General features: G+C 42.6%; 3 protein-coding genes across 3 annotated transcripts; all 3 read right to left on the reverse strand.

Moving 5' to 3' along the window:
- Nucleotides 1–6,693: 6,693 nt before the first annotated feature.
- LOC6589496 lies at nucleotides 6,694–8,353 on the reverse strand. The gene is made up of 3 exons (XM_026988717.1): nucleotides 7,780–8,353; nucleotides 7,016–7,722; nucleotides 6,694–6,955 (listed from the first exon to the last, which is right to left on the reverse strand). The coding sequence occupies exons 1-3, from the start codon at nucleotides 8,315–8,317 to the stop codon at nucleotides 6,899–6,901; spliced, it is 1,302 nt and encodes a 433-aa protein (XP_026844518.1). The 5' UTR covers nucleotides 8,318–8,353; the 3' UTR covers nucleotides 6,694–6,898.
- Nucleotides 8,354–8,964: 611 nt separating this feature from the next.
- LOC6589494 (carcinine transporter) lies at nucleotides 8,965–12,818 on the reverse strand. The gene is made up of 7 exons (XM_002015208.2): nucleotides 12,673–12,818; nucleotides 12,380–12,604; nucleotides 11,843–12,028; nucleotides 11,456–11,714; nucleotides 10,810–11,401; nucleotides 10,350–10,748; nucleotides 8,965–10,282 (listed from the first exon to the last, which is right to left on the reverse strand). The coding sequence occupies exons 1-7, from the start codon at nucleotides 12,763–12,765 to the stop codon at nucleotides 9,997–9,999; spliced, it is 2,040 nt and encodes a 679-aa protein (XP_002015244.2). The 5' UTR covers nucleotides 12,766–12,818; the 3' UTR covers nucleotides 8,965–9,996.
- A 695-nt stretch (nucleotides 12,819–13,513) lies between these two features.
- On the reverse strand, nucleotides 13,514–16,386 carry LOC6589493 (transmembrane 9 superfamily member 2). The gene is made up of 5 exons (XM_026988415.1): nucleotides 16,092–16,386; nucleotides 15,386–15,580; nucleotides 14,337–15,319; nucleotides 14,117–14,276; nucleotides 13,514–14,057 (listed from the first exon to the last, which is right to left on the reverse strand). Exons 1-5 carry the CDS (start codon nucleotides 16,233–16,235, stop codon nucleotides 13,554–13,556), a joined length of 1,986 nt encoding a protein of 661 aa, XP_026844216.1. The 5' UTR covers nucleotides 16,236–16,386; the 3' UTR covers nucleotides 13,514–13,553.
- Nucleotides 16,387–17,014: the final 628 nt, after the last annotated feature.

Consider the following 17,014-nt stretch of genomic DNA (forward strand, 5'->3'; position numbering starts at 1 on the left):
ACACAAGCAATAGAGAACTTTTGATAAGGGACCACTTAACAAACTATTTAAACTATTTAACAAAGATCATTTGAGAGGCAAAAATACTTAAATAAACTCTGAAAAGTATGCTAAAAGGTACAATCGTACTGATTTCATTCAAGAAAAGGCTAAGCATTTAAATACAATGAAAAATAAATTATAATTTTTAATTAAGTTCCAAATAGTTGGTTTATAGTTGTGCTCCTAAAAGGATGACAGTATCAAAAACAATAGAACTCAAATGAATGTTCTCCCTGTATTTACAAATTATTGCTTTAAAGTTAAATCTTTCATTTAGTCAATTACTTAATTGTATAGCCCTTAAATACATAATTTCTTTGAATCGATTTCGTTTAAACGCTTTAACCCAACCCACTTGGTTCCATGTCACTTCATCCAACACCCAATATTCATAAATAAACAAGCTCAAGCACAGAATATGAATCTCATTAGCTCCGGCCCGGCTCCATCTCCGTCCTCATCTCGGGCTCTGTCTACGTCTCCTTCTCAGGTTCCCCAATTAACTTTCCCGATTATCAATTTCCAGCGATAATTGGCAGGAATTATTTATAGCTGGCCGCACGGCGGTCGGCCACAGGCTGCTTTGGGGCGGCACGCAGCCAATGACGTCACTGTCGAAAGCGAGCACAGAAATCGATGCGAAACAAAGACGTCATCGAAGTGGGTGGCGCGTGGCCGTGACGCGGACATGCGCAGTGGAGCAGAGCCAGACGGCCAGACACCCAAAGCCATGAATGAATGAATGAACGAATGTGTGGGTGTGGGTGTGTGTGAGTGGCAGGGTAGCACACCAGGCGGGGCAGTGGGGCATGAAACAGGTGAGTAGGCAGTAAACAGAGCAGCAGCAGCGGCAGAGCCGTGGCAGAGGCAAAAACACCGGCCGGCGGCGCAGCGTATATTTTATCTTTCTTCCTCTCTCTCTCTGTTATTTTCTATCTAGCCATCTCTCTTTCGGAATGTGTGGCCTTGATGACGCCCTTGATAAAAGCCGAGTGCCAGCTAGCCATCTCGCTCTCGTCTGACGTCACTTCACTTCACAACTGTACTGGAGGGGCGAGCAGTCGCCTTTCTATTTTGAGGCCTCCCTCAGGTGACGTCACGGTATCGTTACTGTCCGCCTGTATGTGTGTGTGTGCACTCCATTGCACCGGAAATACACGGAAATAGCCAAAGGATAACGACACGTGCATGAGGCCTGCCTGACATTCCTCTACACGACTTTTCCGACAACTTTTCTCTCCATTTTTCATTGCGTGGAGTAAAAATAGTTGGGCAAAAGCCAGAACCAGAACCAAAACAGGCACTTGGCCATAAAACTGCAGCGTGACATAAATTGCACAAGAAAGTCAAGTGGTGATGTCGGAAAAACCGAAAGGAAACTTTATAAATAGAGTTTTAAATCGGGTAAACTGCCAGTTAAGTTATGGAAAAATATATATTTAGTTGAGTGGAGTAACGAAAACGGAATGTTTTTAGATCGCATATTGGATTGTCAGTGATTAATAGAGTGTTTCCGACTTATATTTCAGTTTATTTAAAGATATATGGATAACTCATTCTTATACACACAATTCTGAACCCAGTTAAGGTTTTACGGATATTATTATGATTATATCACCACATGCTCGGCATTTCATAGGTACTTATAATAATTAATCTTTATATGATATTATAGTCATGGAAGAGACTCGTATATAGAACGTTACATTTATACGAGTAGAATACATTAATATTAGGGAAATCGTTTCGATCTCTACAGATGCAGATGATATCCGCCTCATTGGAGCACCGTCTTATTTGTAAATCACAATCAGCATTTGATTTATGCAGATGGCCGATGTTCTAAAGGTTGCCCAGGCAAATGGATTGAATAACTCGAGTTACCGTCAACCCGTCAACCCGCGGCCATGCGATACCGCCATACCCATCCACGTCCACATTCCCACACCCAATCCCCGAGACCCGAGATCTAACAATGTTCTGAGAGATGCTCGCGACTCGAGTCTGGTGGGAGAAGCGAGAAGCGAGTGGGGGGCTGGTGCATGTGAGAATTGCCATAAATTAAATGGCCAGCACAATCTGTCAGTGATAAAGAGCACACGATGTTCTAGACAGAGCCACAGGCAGCTCCAATTGCTGGCCCCCTAACATGGAAGAAGATGCCGCTGCACTGAAAGAAATATCGTTGAACTTGGTACCATCAAAATTTTTAGTTGAGAGCTTATGCAGCTGAGTATAACTTATGGAACTTTAAATGAAAGGATACTCTTCTCTTTGTAACAAATATTGACCAAATTATCATATTTCGAGCTTCTATGCTGGATAATACTGCTCTAATACTTGGTAATTAGGAAACAATTTCTCTCAGTGCATATCTAATTCCAATTGTAGACAGGTCTAATTGCTAGCTCCTAAGATAGAAAATGAAGTGACTACACTGAGAGAAATACCTGTATCTGAAACCACTAATCCCCAATGTTGGTTGAACAAAAGGTTCTCAATGAGCGCCCCCAACAAAACTACTTTGGCCAGAAAAACGATTACAATTGTATGAAAATTATAAATGAATAAAACAATGGAACTGAAGAATTGAGTCCAACTCCATTTCAGAGTTTATCCATCAAGGCTGGACTTCTAAAGCATTACCAAGCGCTTTGTTGGCATCACAGGCTACGAAGATCGGGTTCTCATTTGGATGATTTTGCAGAGCTATCTCAAGTCCACCTGAAACGAATATAGAGTATGAATGTGCAATATTGTGCCGGAAATGCTAGCTACGCCCGCATAGCACTTGTCAATGCCAAAGATGTCTCAGAGGATGAATTCCCTTCGACTACGACTTCGATATACGACAACTAATGAGGGGCAATGGCGACTGCTATGGCAGTATTGCGAATGGTTACGTTTCACTTACGTTTCAGATATTTTTCAATACATATTATGCTAATTTCCTAGCAATTGCTTAATTTCCTCTTCCATCTGTTATCTATCATTGGATCTATCATTTTTATTTCTTTAATTTATTTAACTTTTTTGTAATTACGAATTTCTCAGACTTCTTCCAAAAATTTCTATAACTTGTTTGCATTTTCGCCCCCAAAATAGCTCTCAGTGTATGAACATTGTTGCAGTCTCCACCAGATGCAACTGGTTGCATGTTTGGATGCAACTAAGTGGCATCTTTTGGTCCATGTCGACTTCTATTGGCCATTTTCTCACCTGCGGCGCTTGGACGACCGACCAAAGGCGACCTCGACCTGTCTCAGGCAAAGGCAATGTGATATGTTCTAACTGTATGTACGAGAACGTACTGTACTGTCTGTACTGTATGTGTGTGTGTGTGCGCGCGAGAGGTTCCACTGTATTATTTATTGACATTCAGTGTGGCAATAGTTGTGGCATGTTTTTATGTCTCTATATTCGAAAATTGCATAGATTTGTATCAATTGATAGCGCAGAACAGAAACCAGAGACATAAGACCTGAGACCGGAGACCGGAGATCGGAGACCCGAGACCCGACAGAACCCGGCGGACTACGAGGAGTAGGAGAACTTGGTCAGCAATTGAAAGGCACAACATGCAATCGCGTTGTCTGCCAGCGGCTTTTGTCAAATTGAAGGTAGCTTCCATATAACATACAAATATCCACATATATAGCCACATATATACGTGTATACGAGTACTTACATAGGTAACATGGAGATCCGCAGTCCCCTTGGACCTGGGCCAGACCGAACCGAACCGAACCGATCCGACCAGGTCGGGGGCACCTTGACAAGCCTAAGCACGTCTTCGACTGGCAATTGGCCCGAGATGTTGGCTCAAAGATGCTGGCTGGAAGCTCACTTCGTGTGGCTTGGCTGATTGTTTTTTCTCGGCTCTCGGTTTCTACTTCTTGGATTCTACTTAGACCTCTGGTACTTGTGCAGCTCAAAGGTATATGCTATTTGTGTGAGTGTATGTAACAGATTGAAGAATCTATCATATATTTAGTGAAGGGTACTCGTACTTCCGATCTAACAAGTCCAATTATTTCTTTATCCTAGATATGCCTTTTATCTATCTAAAATAAAAAATAAAATCAAAAATATTCATTTAATTAAAATTAATATAAAATAAATCTATCACGATTAAGCAAAGGTTTATTATTTAAAATCAATGAAAATGCATTTCTTAAATATAAGTAAATCTTTTAGAAATGAGATAAAAAACCAAATAAATAAATACAAATCTGTACGAGCTGCAAGAACCCTGAGACCATGAAAAAAATGTATGATTGGTACCGCTATTTCTATGATCTTGTGATCAGACAAGCATCTCAATCAAAAGGAGAACAAATTCCCATTTATAGGCATTCTTTACGGAGAAAACCCAGGTATCCCCATAGTCGTTATTTTGTCGTACAATAAATAACCATTGAAGCTTCGTTCCTATTCTTTTATTGTATTTTTTTCATTGAATTTTTTTGGCTATTCAGAATGCGCGGAATTAATTAAACGGCTTAAATAAGATGTACTAACAATTTGTTGCTAATGTGCCAATCATTCGCTTCTCCCCCAACGACTGCACCAAAAAGTTCATCCGAAGAACTAGGGAGTGTGCATCTTTGCAAATTAACTTTTGCATCACCAGCATCATCATCATCATGATCAGAAGCAGCAGTGCAGCAGCAGTGCAACATCATCGACAAGTCCCCAAAGTCGTGCATGAAAACATCTCCGAAGAATCATACAAATGCATTTGGATCTGCCCCAAACAGCATCAGAGAGCATCAACAGGCAACAAAAAGAAACGAAAATATTGTAATTTTAATATTAAATTAATGTTGGCAACTCTTAGTGGCAGTTGTTAGTGTTGCTGTTGCTGTTGCTGCTGCTGCTGCTGTGTTGCCTGCCTGCCGCTGTTGTTGCAGCATGTGGCGTGCCACAAAATAATTTGGCGAATACAAAACAAAGTGGGTCGTTCACTGCATGGGCTGTGGGTGTCTCATAAACATTTATTTCTTTCTTGATTTTTGAGCAGGGCAATAAATGTTAACCGAAAATTAAAGAAATTAAGAGATTTTTTTGTAACCTGTTGGGAGATCTGGTAACAAGCTAAGTTTTACTGAAACTGAAAGTAGTAGGTTTCTACTATGGAAGGAATAAGGAAAGTTCCCAGAACTGGAATTGGAAAAAAAATTTACGTAGGTTATTCCTGAAAAATATCGACCAAAAATGTTCACAGATACTTTTAAATAAAAGAAAATATTATTATAGATCATATATGTAATTATGTTACATGTATGCCAATGGGGCAAGCCACCAAGGGAGAGATCATGTGTCCACCCCCGGCTCACTCGCTTGTCAAATATGGGACGACCACGTGATTCAAATATAATGGAGATATAAAAATATGCCATCAAGCACACATAATCCCTGGATTATAATATTCCTTAATATTCTTGAGTGGATCTACAAATAATAACACTTTAAGGGCACCCAAGGCAGGCTTTAAATAATAAGGTCAATCAAAAAATGCCAAAAATGGAAAGTATTCCCTTTTTATTTGTAGCGAATGAGGCAGGAATCTCCCTTAGGCTGATTAATAATGGCCAAATTATAAAACCAAAACCGATTAGGCTAAAGATGTATGACCAAAACCATTTATACCTCTCCCTACATGCTTTTAGTGCACTTTTCCTGGAGGCCTTTTACTGCCTTTCTACTCATCGCGAAGAAAAAAACATCGTAGCAAGCGAGATTCCCGCCCCTTTTGGAGGTTCTTCTCGAGCGTTAAGCGACACTAAAAGTTCATCCATTTGAGAGGTGTGTGCTAAGCGATAGCAAAAGCCATTTCCCATAATCGCAAGGCCCCCAAACAACAACAACAACGACAACAACAACAACACGAACGAACGACAACACGAATTTCTATGGGCATCGGAGGGGTAACAATTTTAAGGCTTGTCTCTTATGAAATAGCAGCAGAGATTTTTAAATAATTCACAGGCGTGATTGGACACGCTTCGAGTATACAATCTATCTATCTAGGAGCGGACAGAAAAAAACCCTCCCTATGAAGAGGGGATAGAAAACATTCGCCGCTTAATTTGCTCTTCTCATGCAAACTCTCCGCGGATCGAATGATGGCTGGAGAAGATGGTCGATGGCCCCAAATGTCAACGATTTGGACCAGTTAAAGTACACTAATTAGTCAGCTACTCGTACTCGCTGTTGAACATGGCAGACACCTGAACATGTCAAGGCATTGGTGCTCCATCCCCCCACCCCCAACCCCTAAGATCAGAGAGTCAAAGCGATTGCTGCCGACAACCATTTAAGGAGCAAGTCGAGGTCAGAGCCAGAGCCAGAGACGGCCACCAACAATGTGGAAGCACGCAAACCAGAGCCAGAGCCAGCGCCAGCACAGAGAGGAGAGAGATTGGATCGATGACTAACCAACGGACTGAACTGAACTGGACTGGACTGGCCACAGGTGAGTATTGGTAGCATGATATAGCCAACTGGTCTATGCTTCCTGCTGCTAACACAGACATCATCACAGCAAAAGTTCAACAATTGAATGCGAAATTTATTGCCAGCGATCTCTGAATCGAATCGAATCGAATTGAATCGCGGATTCCACAACCAGACCAAATATCGTTGGGGTATTGTTTTAATACAATTTTGGATTTCTATTTAATATTATTAAATGCCCAAGTGCCGCAGCACACGCTTGTCCCAACAATTATCCCATTGCTAATGGTGTATTGTGTGTACGATCATAAATATTGAGCACAGCACTTCCTTGTGGATCGACTGGATCATGACTAAGAGCGGAGGGATCCCATTGTCTCTTGCAAACCGATTGTTTCTATTCATGGACAAAGTTAAGCTTTACATTGTTCAAGGGCGCCAGATACTCGATGGACTGGAAGCGAAAAAAAGATGACAATATTTATGAAAAATCAGTGATGATCACACTACCCACCGTGAGCAGACTCTCCTTGATCTTAGTGCCCAGCACATTGATCACCAAATGGCGACGTGGTGAGGGCTTGGTCAGACAACCGATGGCATTGAGTACAAAATCATTGGTGATCTGGCTGCAATCCTTCAGGTCGATCAGCTTCAGTTGTCCGCACTTTCTCAGCAGACGCATCATACCCACGTCGGTGACGCGACCGCAGAAGGACATGCCAAAGGACTCGAGCACACTAAGATCGTTGAAGAACTTGAAATGATCATCCTCCAGGACGTCATTGCTGCTCCAGCGCAGCTCCTGCAGCGATTGAAGTTGTCCCAGGACCCGGGCATGCTCATTGCTGATCTCAAACTGGCCGGACAAATGCAGATGAGTGAGATTGCTGCCCAGTTTTTTCTCGGCCAGCGTGGCCAGGAATCCGATGTTTAACTCATTGGAGCTCCCCCAGGTCTTGAGCGTGCAACGCTTTAGCTTTGGCAGTTGGGCAATCACCTCAAAGTGGGTGTCACAGCCGGAGAAATGGAGCTCCTCGAGGTTCACACAACACTCGGCTATCTTACCGTACAGGCTATCGTTCATCACCTCAAAGCTGCAGTCATCCAGGTTCAGGAGACGCAATGTCCTTAACGGTATGCCAAATGCCCAATAGTTCCAGAGCAAACAGTTACGCAGTATCAGCGTATGGAGCTTGGGGAAACCGCACAGATGTTCGCCTGGTGGCAAAACTTAAGTTAACAAACAACACAATCATAGCAAAGAAATCCCCCCACCCGTATAACAGCCATTGATCAGCTCAAAGTACTCCAGACCCTGATTGGGCTCTAAATCGAAGCTAAGCACATCCTCCGCATCCAAACAGTTGACGGTGATCCGCTTCAGGTGCTTCATCCGTGACATGATTGTCCGAAAGTGGAAGTCGTCGGTGACATTTGTATAGTAGATCTCCTCGAGATTAAAGCAATACTCTGCTATAAATTCCACCACCAGGGACTCCTTTTCGTACCAGTCACAGTTTACATGCAGCACTTTGATGAACGGCCCCGCCCACATAAAGAAATTGATCATCTCTGGGAGCTTCATCGTCTCCAAATCCTCTACATCGAGTATTTGTCTCTGTTTGCGGGCCCACATTCGGAAGGCCTCACCGAGCTTGGGCGCCGTACAGGCCAGACGCACCCTATCCGTCAGATCGATCAGATAATCGTACAACCGCAACATAATGTCCTGGTTTAAGTCCAATATGTGGGTCGAGCATCGGTACACAGACCGAAGTGGTGCGAGGCCGAAGTGTAATTCAACATCACCCATTTTGCCAAATGGCTTTATAACTTAAATTTTGATTCTTGGTACATTTTTGACACATACAATTTTGTATAGTATCTCAGGGGTGCTCTGATATCTCAGGGGTATTTTGTTCATATTATGTCGTGTAGGGATCCGGAAGGTGATGTGAATAAATCAGGTTTTAAATGGATAATCATCGCTATACCAATTTATGTTGTTTCTTAGATTCAATCGACAGACTGAGGAAGATTACGAGCATATGGAATTGATTTAAAAATGTGTATTAATAGATTTGAGTCGATTTATTTTATTTAAGATTAAGTATATTTCCTATAAATATATTAAATATTAGATGTATTTTTTAAGTGTTTTTATTTATATTTAATAAGGGCCGTATACCTTTAAATACATTTAAATTTAAATCAAAGTGAATTCTTTTTTATTTGTATAGCCTAAAAGTCAGCCCAAAACACTCTACAATTATCGGGTATAGAAGTGTAGTGTTTCCCTTGATTGGCCTTGCACTTCCTATGGCTGACAGTGACCGCTAGCAGTGTGCGTCCGACCGTCCAGTGTCCGTCCAGCTGTGTGGCAATTTTTCGCATTCCTCCATAAACAAGTTTTTCTTTTTGTTTGACAACAATTAATTGCATAATTGCGTGAATAAATGCATAAATCAATTGCAATGATTGAGAAGTCGCTATTGTTGTGTGTCACACACAGAATATAATATGTATTTATATATCATAGAGACAGAGTTAGAGATATGTAATGTTGCAGTACGCCTCCTCATATATATTTATTTATTTTACCGGATATGTTTGAGGAATTAATTTTTTTCGGTTTGTTACTTTCCTCTATCGGGAATGTTTGTTGTTGGTTTTAATGCTTTGTTTAAAGCTGAATTAAACGCGCCTTACAGCTAATAGCAATGCTCTACAATTAAAGCTAATATTGATATTCCATCTGGGAAATGGTTATGGGACCCGTAAGTATCTGTAAATATGGCAATTATCCTCTGACACTGCTGATCGAATTCAAATCAAGGCAATGATTCTTTGTTCTTAATTTGAGGTCGACTGAAATACAACTTAAGGAAATGGAATCAGGAATCCATTGTTTCTATAATGTTCTTTTAGTTCTGTTATACTATTTTAATGTGTTCATAGATTATTTGTTGGTATATTCAAAAAAAAGCATACAATTGCAACTAGCAGGTATTGTGCATAATTGTTGGTTCTTCGATAATAATGGAGTTTATACGTTTTGCTTCTATATTGTTATGGGTTGATGCGTTCTTCTATATTTTTGTATATCTTATATGTGTATGTAGTTGGTTCTCGTGTCATAGATATTATAAATATGTCTTCATGGGTTCACATACATATATAAACTGTTTAAACTATACACGTCGCTTTAGGAAAATTAGGAATTGTAATATATTCTTAAAACATCTAAATGACATAAGTTTAGGCTTTACATCTTATGGAACTCTTATACCAAACTAGAGATACAAATCAAAAGCGATACAGCTGGAAACCCCTTAGGGTACTAATAAACTACCGTAATAACTGCCAACTGTCCTCCTACAACTTAAGGACACATTTCATACCAATATTTAAGTATTATTTAAAGTAAAACTACACCTGTTTCGTACTGCCTTTTTCTTTACAGCTCCTGCTATATTTATGTAGTAGAGTTCCCTAAATCCAATGTGTTAGTTGCATGGTGCCATCATTAGTTCGCTGTGTATCCATGATGCTCATCTGACGCACCAAGCGCTTCATAGACGGCCGATGAACAGGTCGACCACTTCCACTGGCCATGCCCTCCAATGGCGTGAGCTCATCAATAGAGCTCATGGGCGCCTGCTGGCGGACGCGACGATTGTCGCGCAACTCCAGCTCCACCTCCGCCTCGGAGGCAGTGTTGGATGAACCACCCAAAACATCCAGATTCTCATACGATGTGGGTTGGGAGAGCACAGTCCTTAATAGGTTATTCAAATAAGGTTAGTTTCAATATTAGCTTAGACTCTTTTTTTTCTAACACTCACTGTTTTTGAGCGCATCTACAGCAATCCTTGAGCTGCCAGTCCTTGCCGAACTCTTCGCCCTCCTCAATGGTCTGCGGCAGACGATGATGCAGGGTCTCCGGCAATCGAAGACCCGTCATTCCGCCCAGCATGGAAACAAAACCCATGATAACCAGCGGCAACTTGAGGTTCTCCTTGCCCAGATATGTCACAAAGGGTATGACAATCAGACCCAATCCTCCAATATAACTGGAAGCTCCAATGCCTATGCCACGCACTTGTGTCGGATACAGTTCGCCAGCAAATGGATAGATGATTAGAAAGGAGGCCGAGAGCAAGGCCTTGGATACCAAATACAGATATAGAGTCTCATCGACAGCCTCATCGGGCAACATCACCGTTATCACGCATGCCACACCCCTGGAAAGGGAACCAATATAAGTAGCTACGGTTAAAAATGTCCCTACACATCCAGTCTTACCCCAATATCATGGACAAACTGAGAGGCCAACGTCTGCCCCAGGTGTCCATAAAGTACCAACAGCAGAGATAGCTAGGCAGCTCCACCACAGCCGACAGAAAGAAGCTCACATACTGATTGGTGCCCAGCGAGGGACCGTAGTAGCTGAGGCCCAGATAGACCGTCTCATTGGCAAACCAACTCAACGTAATCAGTATCGTTTTCAGCCGCATATTGGGCGTACGACAGAGATCTCTCAGACCCACATTAGCCACCTTTTTCTTCTCTTTCTTGAGCTTGTCGCGGCGGATTTGTGCCTCCAGCTTGCTGTGCACTGCCTCCGGAAACTGTCGTCCATTCACTCTGGCCATGCGCTCCAGTATCGTGAGGGCCTCTTCCAGGCGCCCGCGCATTAGAAGCCAACGGGGTGATTCCGGCATCACAAACATATAGAGGAAATAGGCATAGAAAGGCAGCGAGGTGATGTAAGAGAGGCGCACCCAATCCCGCTCCAGATAGGTGACAACGGAGAGCAGCATAATACCCGAGGTGTAAAAGGTGCAGGTCATAACAGTTACAAAGGAACGATAGTTCTCGCCCACCAACTCCAGAGCTGAAAGATAAGTCAACTGTTAGCTAAAATAAAGCTGAGTATTCCTGCACTTACATATGATGAAAGGTATCTGATAGACAGCCGGTATAGTCAGGCCCACAATGACGCGACTGCCAGCCCAAGTCCAGAAGTCCTTGCTCAGCGAAGTCATCAAACTACCCGCCAGCAAAGTGGCCAGGCAGGTGAAGTACGAAAGTCTCCTTCCAGCGCGATCATTAAGCAATCCAAAGAGATACACCCCCACGGGTCCACCAGTATTGAGTGCCGCCAAGCCAATGGTTGGATATATATCCTGATCGCACACTAAATCAAACTGTCGATAAACTGTCGGTTAGCATGGGTTAACTGATGGTTTAGGTGTGGTATCGTGCTTGGGAAATGTTTTCAAGCTTATTCCTAAATGAATTTTAATGTGGGTTCAGTCTGGATCTGTGCTCGCACATCAATCACAATGGAGGACCACACATTTGTGGTATTATATTCCCAGCCCTGACTGCACTTAACCACCGGCCAGGTGCTGTTTGGCTCCAGTGTGGTCAGGTCATTCTCATCTTCCAATGATTCGAGCAGTTGCGTCCAATTGACTCCGTACGTATGGCATTTGCTGTAGACCAGTTCATCGTTTTCCTTGAAAGAACAAGAATAAAGTCAGAAATGTATTCTTCTGGCGGTTAAACACATTTGCACAAAACTATTACATCCCTTAACTCTTCGAGTATCGTGTATAATTAATGTTTGCCTTTTTTGTCGGAACTTGAACCGAATGACCAACACACACTCGTTTCTGACGTTTAAAATTTGTGGGAAATATACCCTCACGTTTGCCCTATTTCATCATATCTATTATAACCTTGATTACTCATCGAACCACCCTCGTATCGACATTTTGTCACCCGACAAACGCATAATCAATGAGAGCTCAGCTCTGGGCTTGATTGCCAGACCTTTAGCACTCATATGGCTGCTCCACTCACTCACCAGTTCCTTGGGTATGGCCAGATATTTACGTTGCTCCAGCTGCATGTCCAGCAGTTCGGGTATGCGACACCAATAGTCATCCGGAGTATCAGCCATAAACAGCTGATTGAAGGCACAAAAGCCGCAAGGAATGCAGGCGGGCAGGCAAATGCCAAAGACCAGAAGCTTTTGATACTTGCCAAATTCCCCAATGGTCGGCAGCAAATCATCCAAATCGAAGGCCTCCTGGAAGTACCAAAAAAAGCCGAATAAGTCGCGTTTAGAATTGGAGTTTTGGAATATATGATACGAACATCCACTGAGGGTTGGGTTTGGGGCTTCTGGCGTTGTCGCAGCTCCGATAACTCATCGTATTCATCCACATCGCTGTCCACAGTCTCTGACATGGCCAAACTCTGAGCTGGAAATGTCTATTCGCACACTGAGTGGGCGCTCGAGAGCTTGCAGAAGCCATAGAACGGGGTACGGTTCTGTTCTGACACTTCTCAAGGGTTGAACAAATAGCAAAACAAAAAAGAGAGAGTGCGCGAGCTTGGGTTCCATTTTATATGTTATATATTTTGTTTAATCTTTAGTCGCAAGTTTTAAATTTAAATAGTTTAAATTAAAGTATTTTTAAATATTACACACTTGAATTCAATCCTTGCTCGAATTATAGATAAGACGAGCCACTAATTACAGTTGTTAGGCTTTGATATTACAGAATAGAAATCGTTATAGAAAGGTGGATTCAAGTACTTTCTTACAGTAGCACTTTCCTCTGTAAAAGTACGAAATATCTGGCTCTAAATTGAATACGGTTTTTGGAATCGATCGTTTGGGGGATATTGGACATGGCTAAACTTTAGATTCAGAGAAGGTGTGAAAACTATACAACAAATGTGGGGATTCCATCACTTACATCATCGGTTTTTTACTTAAAGATTATTGCGCGCTTCGTTCCACTCTACGGGATTGGTTTTTTAGCCTGATACACAAGTACATGTGTACATGGATCGATCATAAATATAATAAACAGAAAACTGTCGCGTGCAGCAAGTAGGCGCACAGCGCAGAAATCACACACACACGCACATACATTAGGCTTAAGTGTAAATTTGTGGCTACTCAATACAAAAATACATTTGCACACAATTCTCATCATCATCCTCACTGTCATCCACATGCATTTAATTTAATCCACCTTGACCACGCTGTAGATCTTCCGTATGAACCAGAAGCACGCAAAGAAACCAATTGTGCCGGTAAGCAAAAAGAACAGGAATACCATAATGGCCGTATAGCCAAAGTACAGGAACGTCGAGGCACTATCCTTGATCGAGAGCTTCGTGATGAAGTAGTGACAGCAGTAGATGAACAGATAGACAGCCGTGAAACCCGATGTGAGAAAGGAGCGCCACCACCAATGATAATCCTCGGCACATAGATGGAAATAGCACAGCAAAATGGTTGTCTCCGAGCACGTGATGACCAGTATAAGAAAGACCAGGAAAAGGAAACCAAACATATAGTACATCTGACTGGACCACAGTGAGCTCAGTATGAAGAAGAGCTGTATGAAAATGCAGCCAAAAGGCAGCACGCCGCCCATAACGATGCCGGGTATCGGTTGTGTGTAAATCGATTGATCGGGTATCTGTCGTGGTATCTGATTGGTGCGCACCGGATGCTCCAAAGCCTACAAAATACATTCAGAAATTAAGAATCAAAGTTTACGGTGTCTAATGAGATACTTACGCGTTTGCGGAAACCGAAATAGGCACCAACAAATGTCAGTGGCACTGAGACGCCAAACCAGAGGGCTAGCAGGGCAACCAATGTGCTAAATGGCACAGCACCCGAGCTATTCTCAAACCATAGCACCAGATTCATCACAAAGAACAGAGAGAAGACAACACTGTATGGAATATAGCAGATAAATAAGCAAAGGCATTACAAAATATCAGCCACTACTCACCCGGGACACACAATCGAGGTTAGAATCACATTACTCTTCCACTTGAGACCGCCAAAACTCTTGTAAATGCGCGCCGAGACATAACCAGCGGGTGTGCCCAACGAAACGAACAAAACCATCGAGCAGGTCATCAAAGCACCACGATTGGCCGGCGACAAGAAGCCCAGACAGGCAAAGGCCAATGTAATCATAGACATAACGAGCACCTGAATGCCAGAGCCCAGGAATACAGACAGAAGCATGCCCTTGCGTGGCGGCCTAAAGACATCGCCATGGACCAACTTCCAGCCGAACTCCTCTTGGGCATCCTCGCCGCTGTCCATCTGATTGTATCTGGCTATGTCCTTGTGCAGAGTGCGCAGCATTATCATTGCCACCATACCGCTCAAGAAGAGCACAATCACCAGGGAATTAAGGATGGAGAACCACTGGATATTCGTATGGGGCATGGACTCTAGAATGTAATCCCAGCGTGACGACCACTTAATGGCATCGTTCTTCACAAACTTGACGCTGTACGTGTACACAATGTTCAGCTGCTCGCCGGTCTTCAGTGAGGTTTCGCTTATGGCCAGCGGCTCGGTGCTCAGGCAGTTCGGAGCCTTCGGATCGGTGTGCTTGATCGATTTGGGTGTGACCTTTACGGAAATGATACGTCCACTGTTGCCAAAACCAATGCCCCAGTCCTCGAGTTGCCCACTGTGATAGGTGATCTCCAGATCCACATGATTGAAGGGATAGTAGTGCATGGGCTGATTGTAAATAGAGTTGATGGGACAGCCCTCGCCATCGGTGCGCACGAGGCAGCCCATGGGGAACCCAGTGCCACAGTATTGTTTGCCATTCTCCAACGGATAGCACCAGGTCACCGGCATATTGTCCACAATCCAATGATGTTGATAGTTCAGGCTGATGCCTTTCTTCAGGACCATCATGCGACGATTGCTGATGGGATCACCACCCTTGTACTCCTTGGTGCAGGCCTACAGTTTACACAGAAATCCTAGAGTTATCTTTGCCTTCGAGATTTACGTGTCCTGTCTACTTACCACAGAACATTGCTGATTCTCCAGGAACTGGATTTTATAGGGACCCGGGCGTATTCGCTCGCCAAAGACCACCTGTCCCAGATTCTCGACGGGGGAGTTCTCCTCTTTGCCCAGACAGAAATCAAAATGATGATATTCATAGGGTATGACCGATTCCTCAGTATTTAGGCGATTAACATACAAGATTACATCCGACTGGAAGGAGAGTGTTATAAAAAATATAAATAATACATCAATCAAGAATGTGTCCATGCGGCAATTGATGAATTTACGAGAGTTTCTATTGAATGTTATCTGGGCTCTACTTTTATCTGTAGTCTATTGTTTGAAAGCGTACAAATGTGTGGCATACGATTATCAAGAACATAAGGCAGTACAAATAAGGTCTAGATCATCATAATGATATCTTTGAGCAACTGAGCCAACAAGACGGGTTTGATATTAGAGCAAAAGCAACGTCAATCGTAGGAGTCGACGTCAGCAGTATCCAGCGGACACCCGCAATGTTGGGACCTTATCAGAGTGCTTCCGCCGTTTCCACTACTACTACCATTGGTTGTATATTTATCAGCATTGCACTGCCCTTTCGCTAATTGTTAAGGCATGAATTAGAAACAGAAACACAAAAACACACAACCCACACACATACACACACAGCAGCGACACGGACACAGAGAGGGGTATGAGTATGCATATGTGTACATACCTTGCATGTCGTGGACACTTCGATTGTCTTACAAAAGTTAACCGGTGCCAGGCCGGGCAAATAGAAGGCGCCTCCAAGGGTCAACGTGTGCAGCAGCAGGAACAACAGAGCCAGGCCCCGTGGCGGACTAGAATGCAGGATCATCTTTGATGTGCGGCGAATGATTCGAGAGAATTGCTTTGCCAATTTATGCAGTGTCGTGGCTGGTTAAAACACGTTGCACACTCACAGAGGGGGCAAGTGCAGCAACTGTTTTGCGTTTATTGCTGTGTGTTTTTCGAAATATTTCCAAATAATATTAACTTTTCCACTACGTTTCTTTTTAGGTCCGAACGTCAGCAATGACTATCGATGATGATATCGATAACATGACAAATATACCAAAACATACCTACTTATTTTACAAATATACCGTATATATACTGACGGGTTATTCAAGTTCCTTCCTATTCCTCGTTTTCCGCCGAATATTACTAGCTCGCAATGACCCTCAGCTCTCAACTCATAATTTTATCCGATTATCAAATCGGTTTTCTACAAGACTGGTTAAATGTAAGTTTTCATCTTTATGGCATTGCGTATAAAATAAGGTTTGAGTAAAACCGGTCAACAAAAATGTCCACTAAATTTACTACATATTAACTACATTTTCATGTAATTAATAACGGCGACACCTGAAGGGTGTCACAAATATACCAAAATATACCGTAAATACACTGACGAACTCAATTTCTATTAGAACTAGTGGATTTAACATCATGATTTAGCATCAGTGTGTCGAAATAACTTTTCGTATAAATATTTTGGCTAGCATTTATGTTGTATTGAGTTTTTATTCTTCGTCGGTCCAAATTCAAATACAACTGCCAGCGTGTGAATAGCGTTTAGAGTTGCCATCTATTGCGAGGCTTCCATGTGTGTGG

Source organism: Drosophila persimilis, unplaced genomic scaffold (genome assembly GCF_003286085.1).
Source record: "Drosophila persimilis strain 14011-0111.01,24,50 unplaced genomic scaffold, DperRS2 tig00000191-arrow-pilon, whole genome shotgun sequence".
Classification (NCBI taxonomy): domain Eukaryota; kingdom Metazoa; phylum Arthropoda; class Insecta; order Diptera; family Drosophilidae; genus Drosophila; species Drosophila persimilis.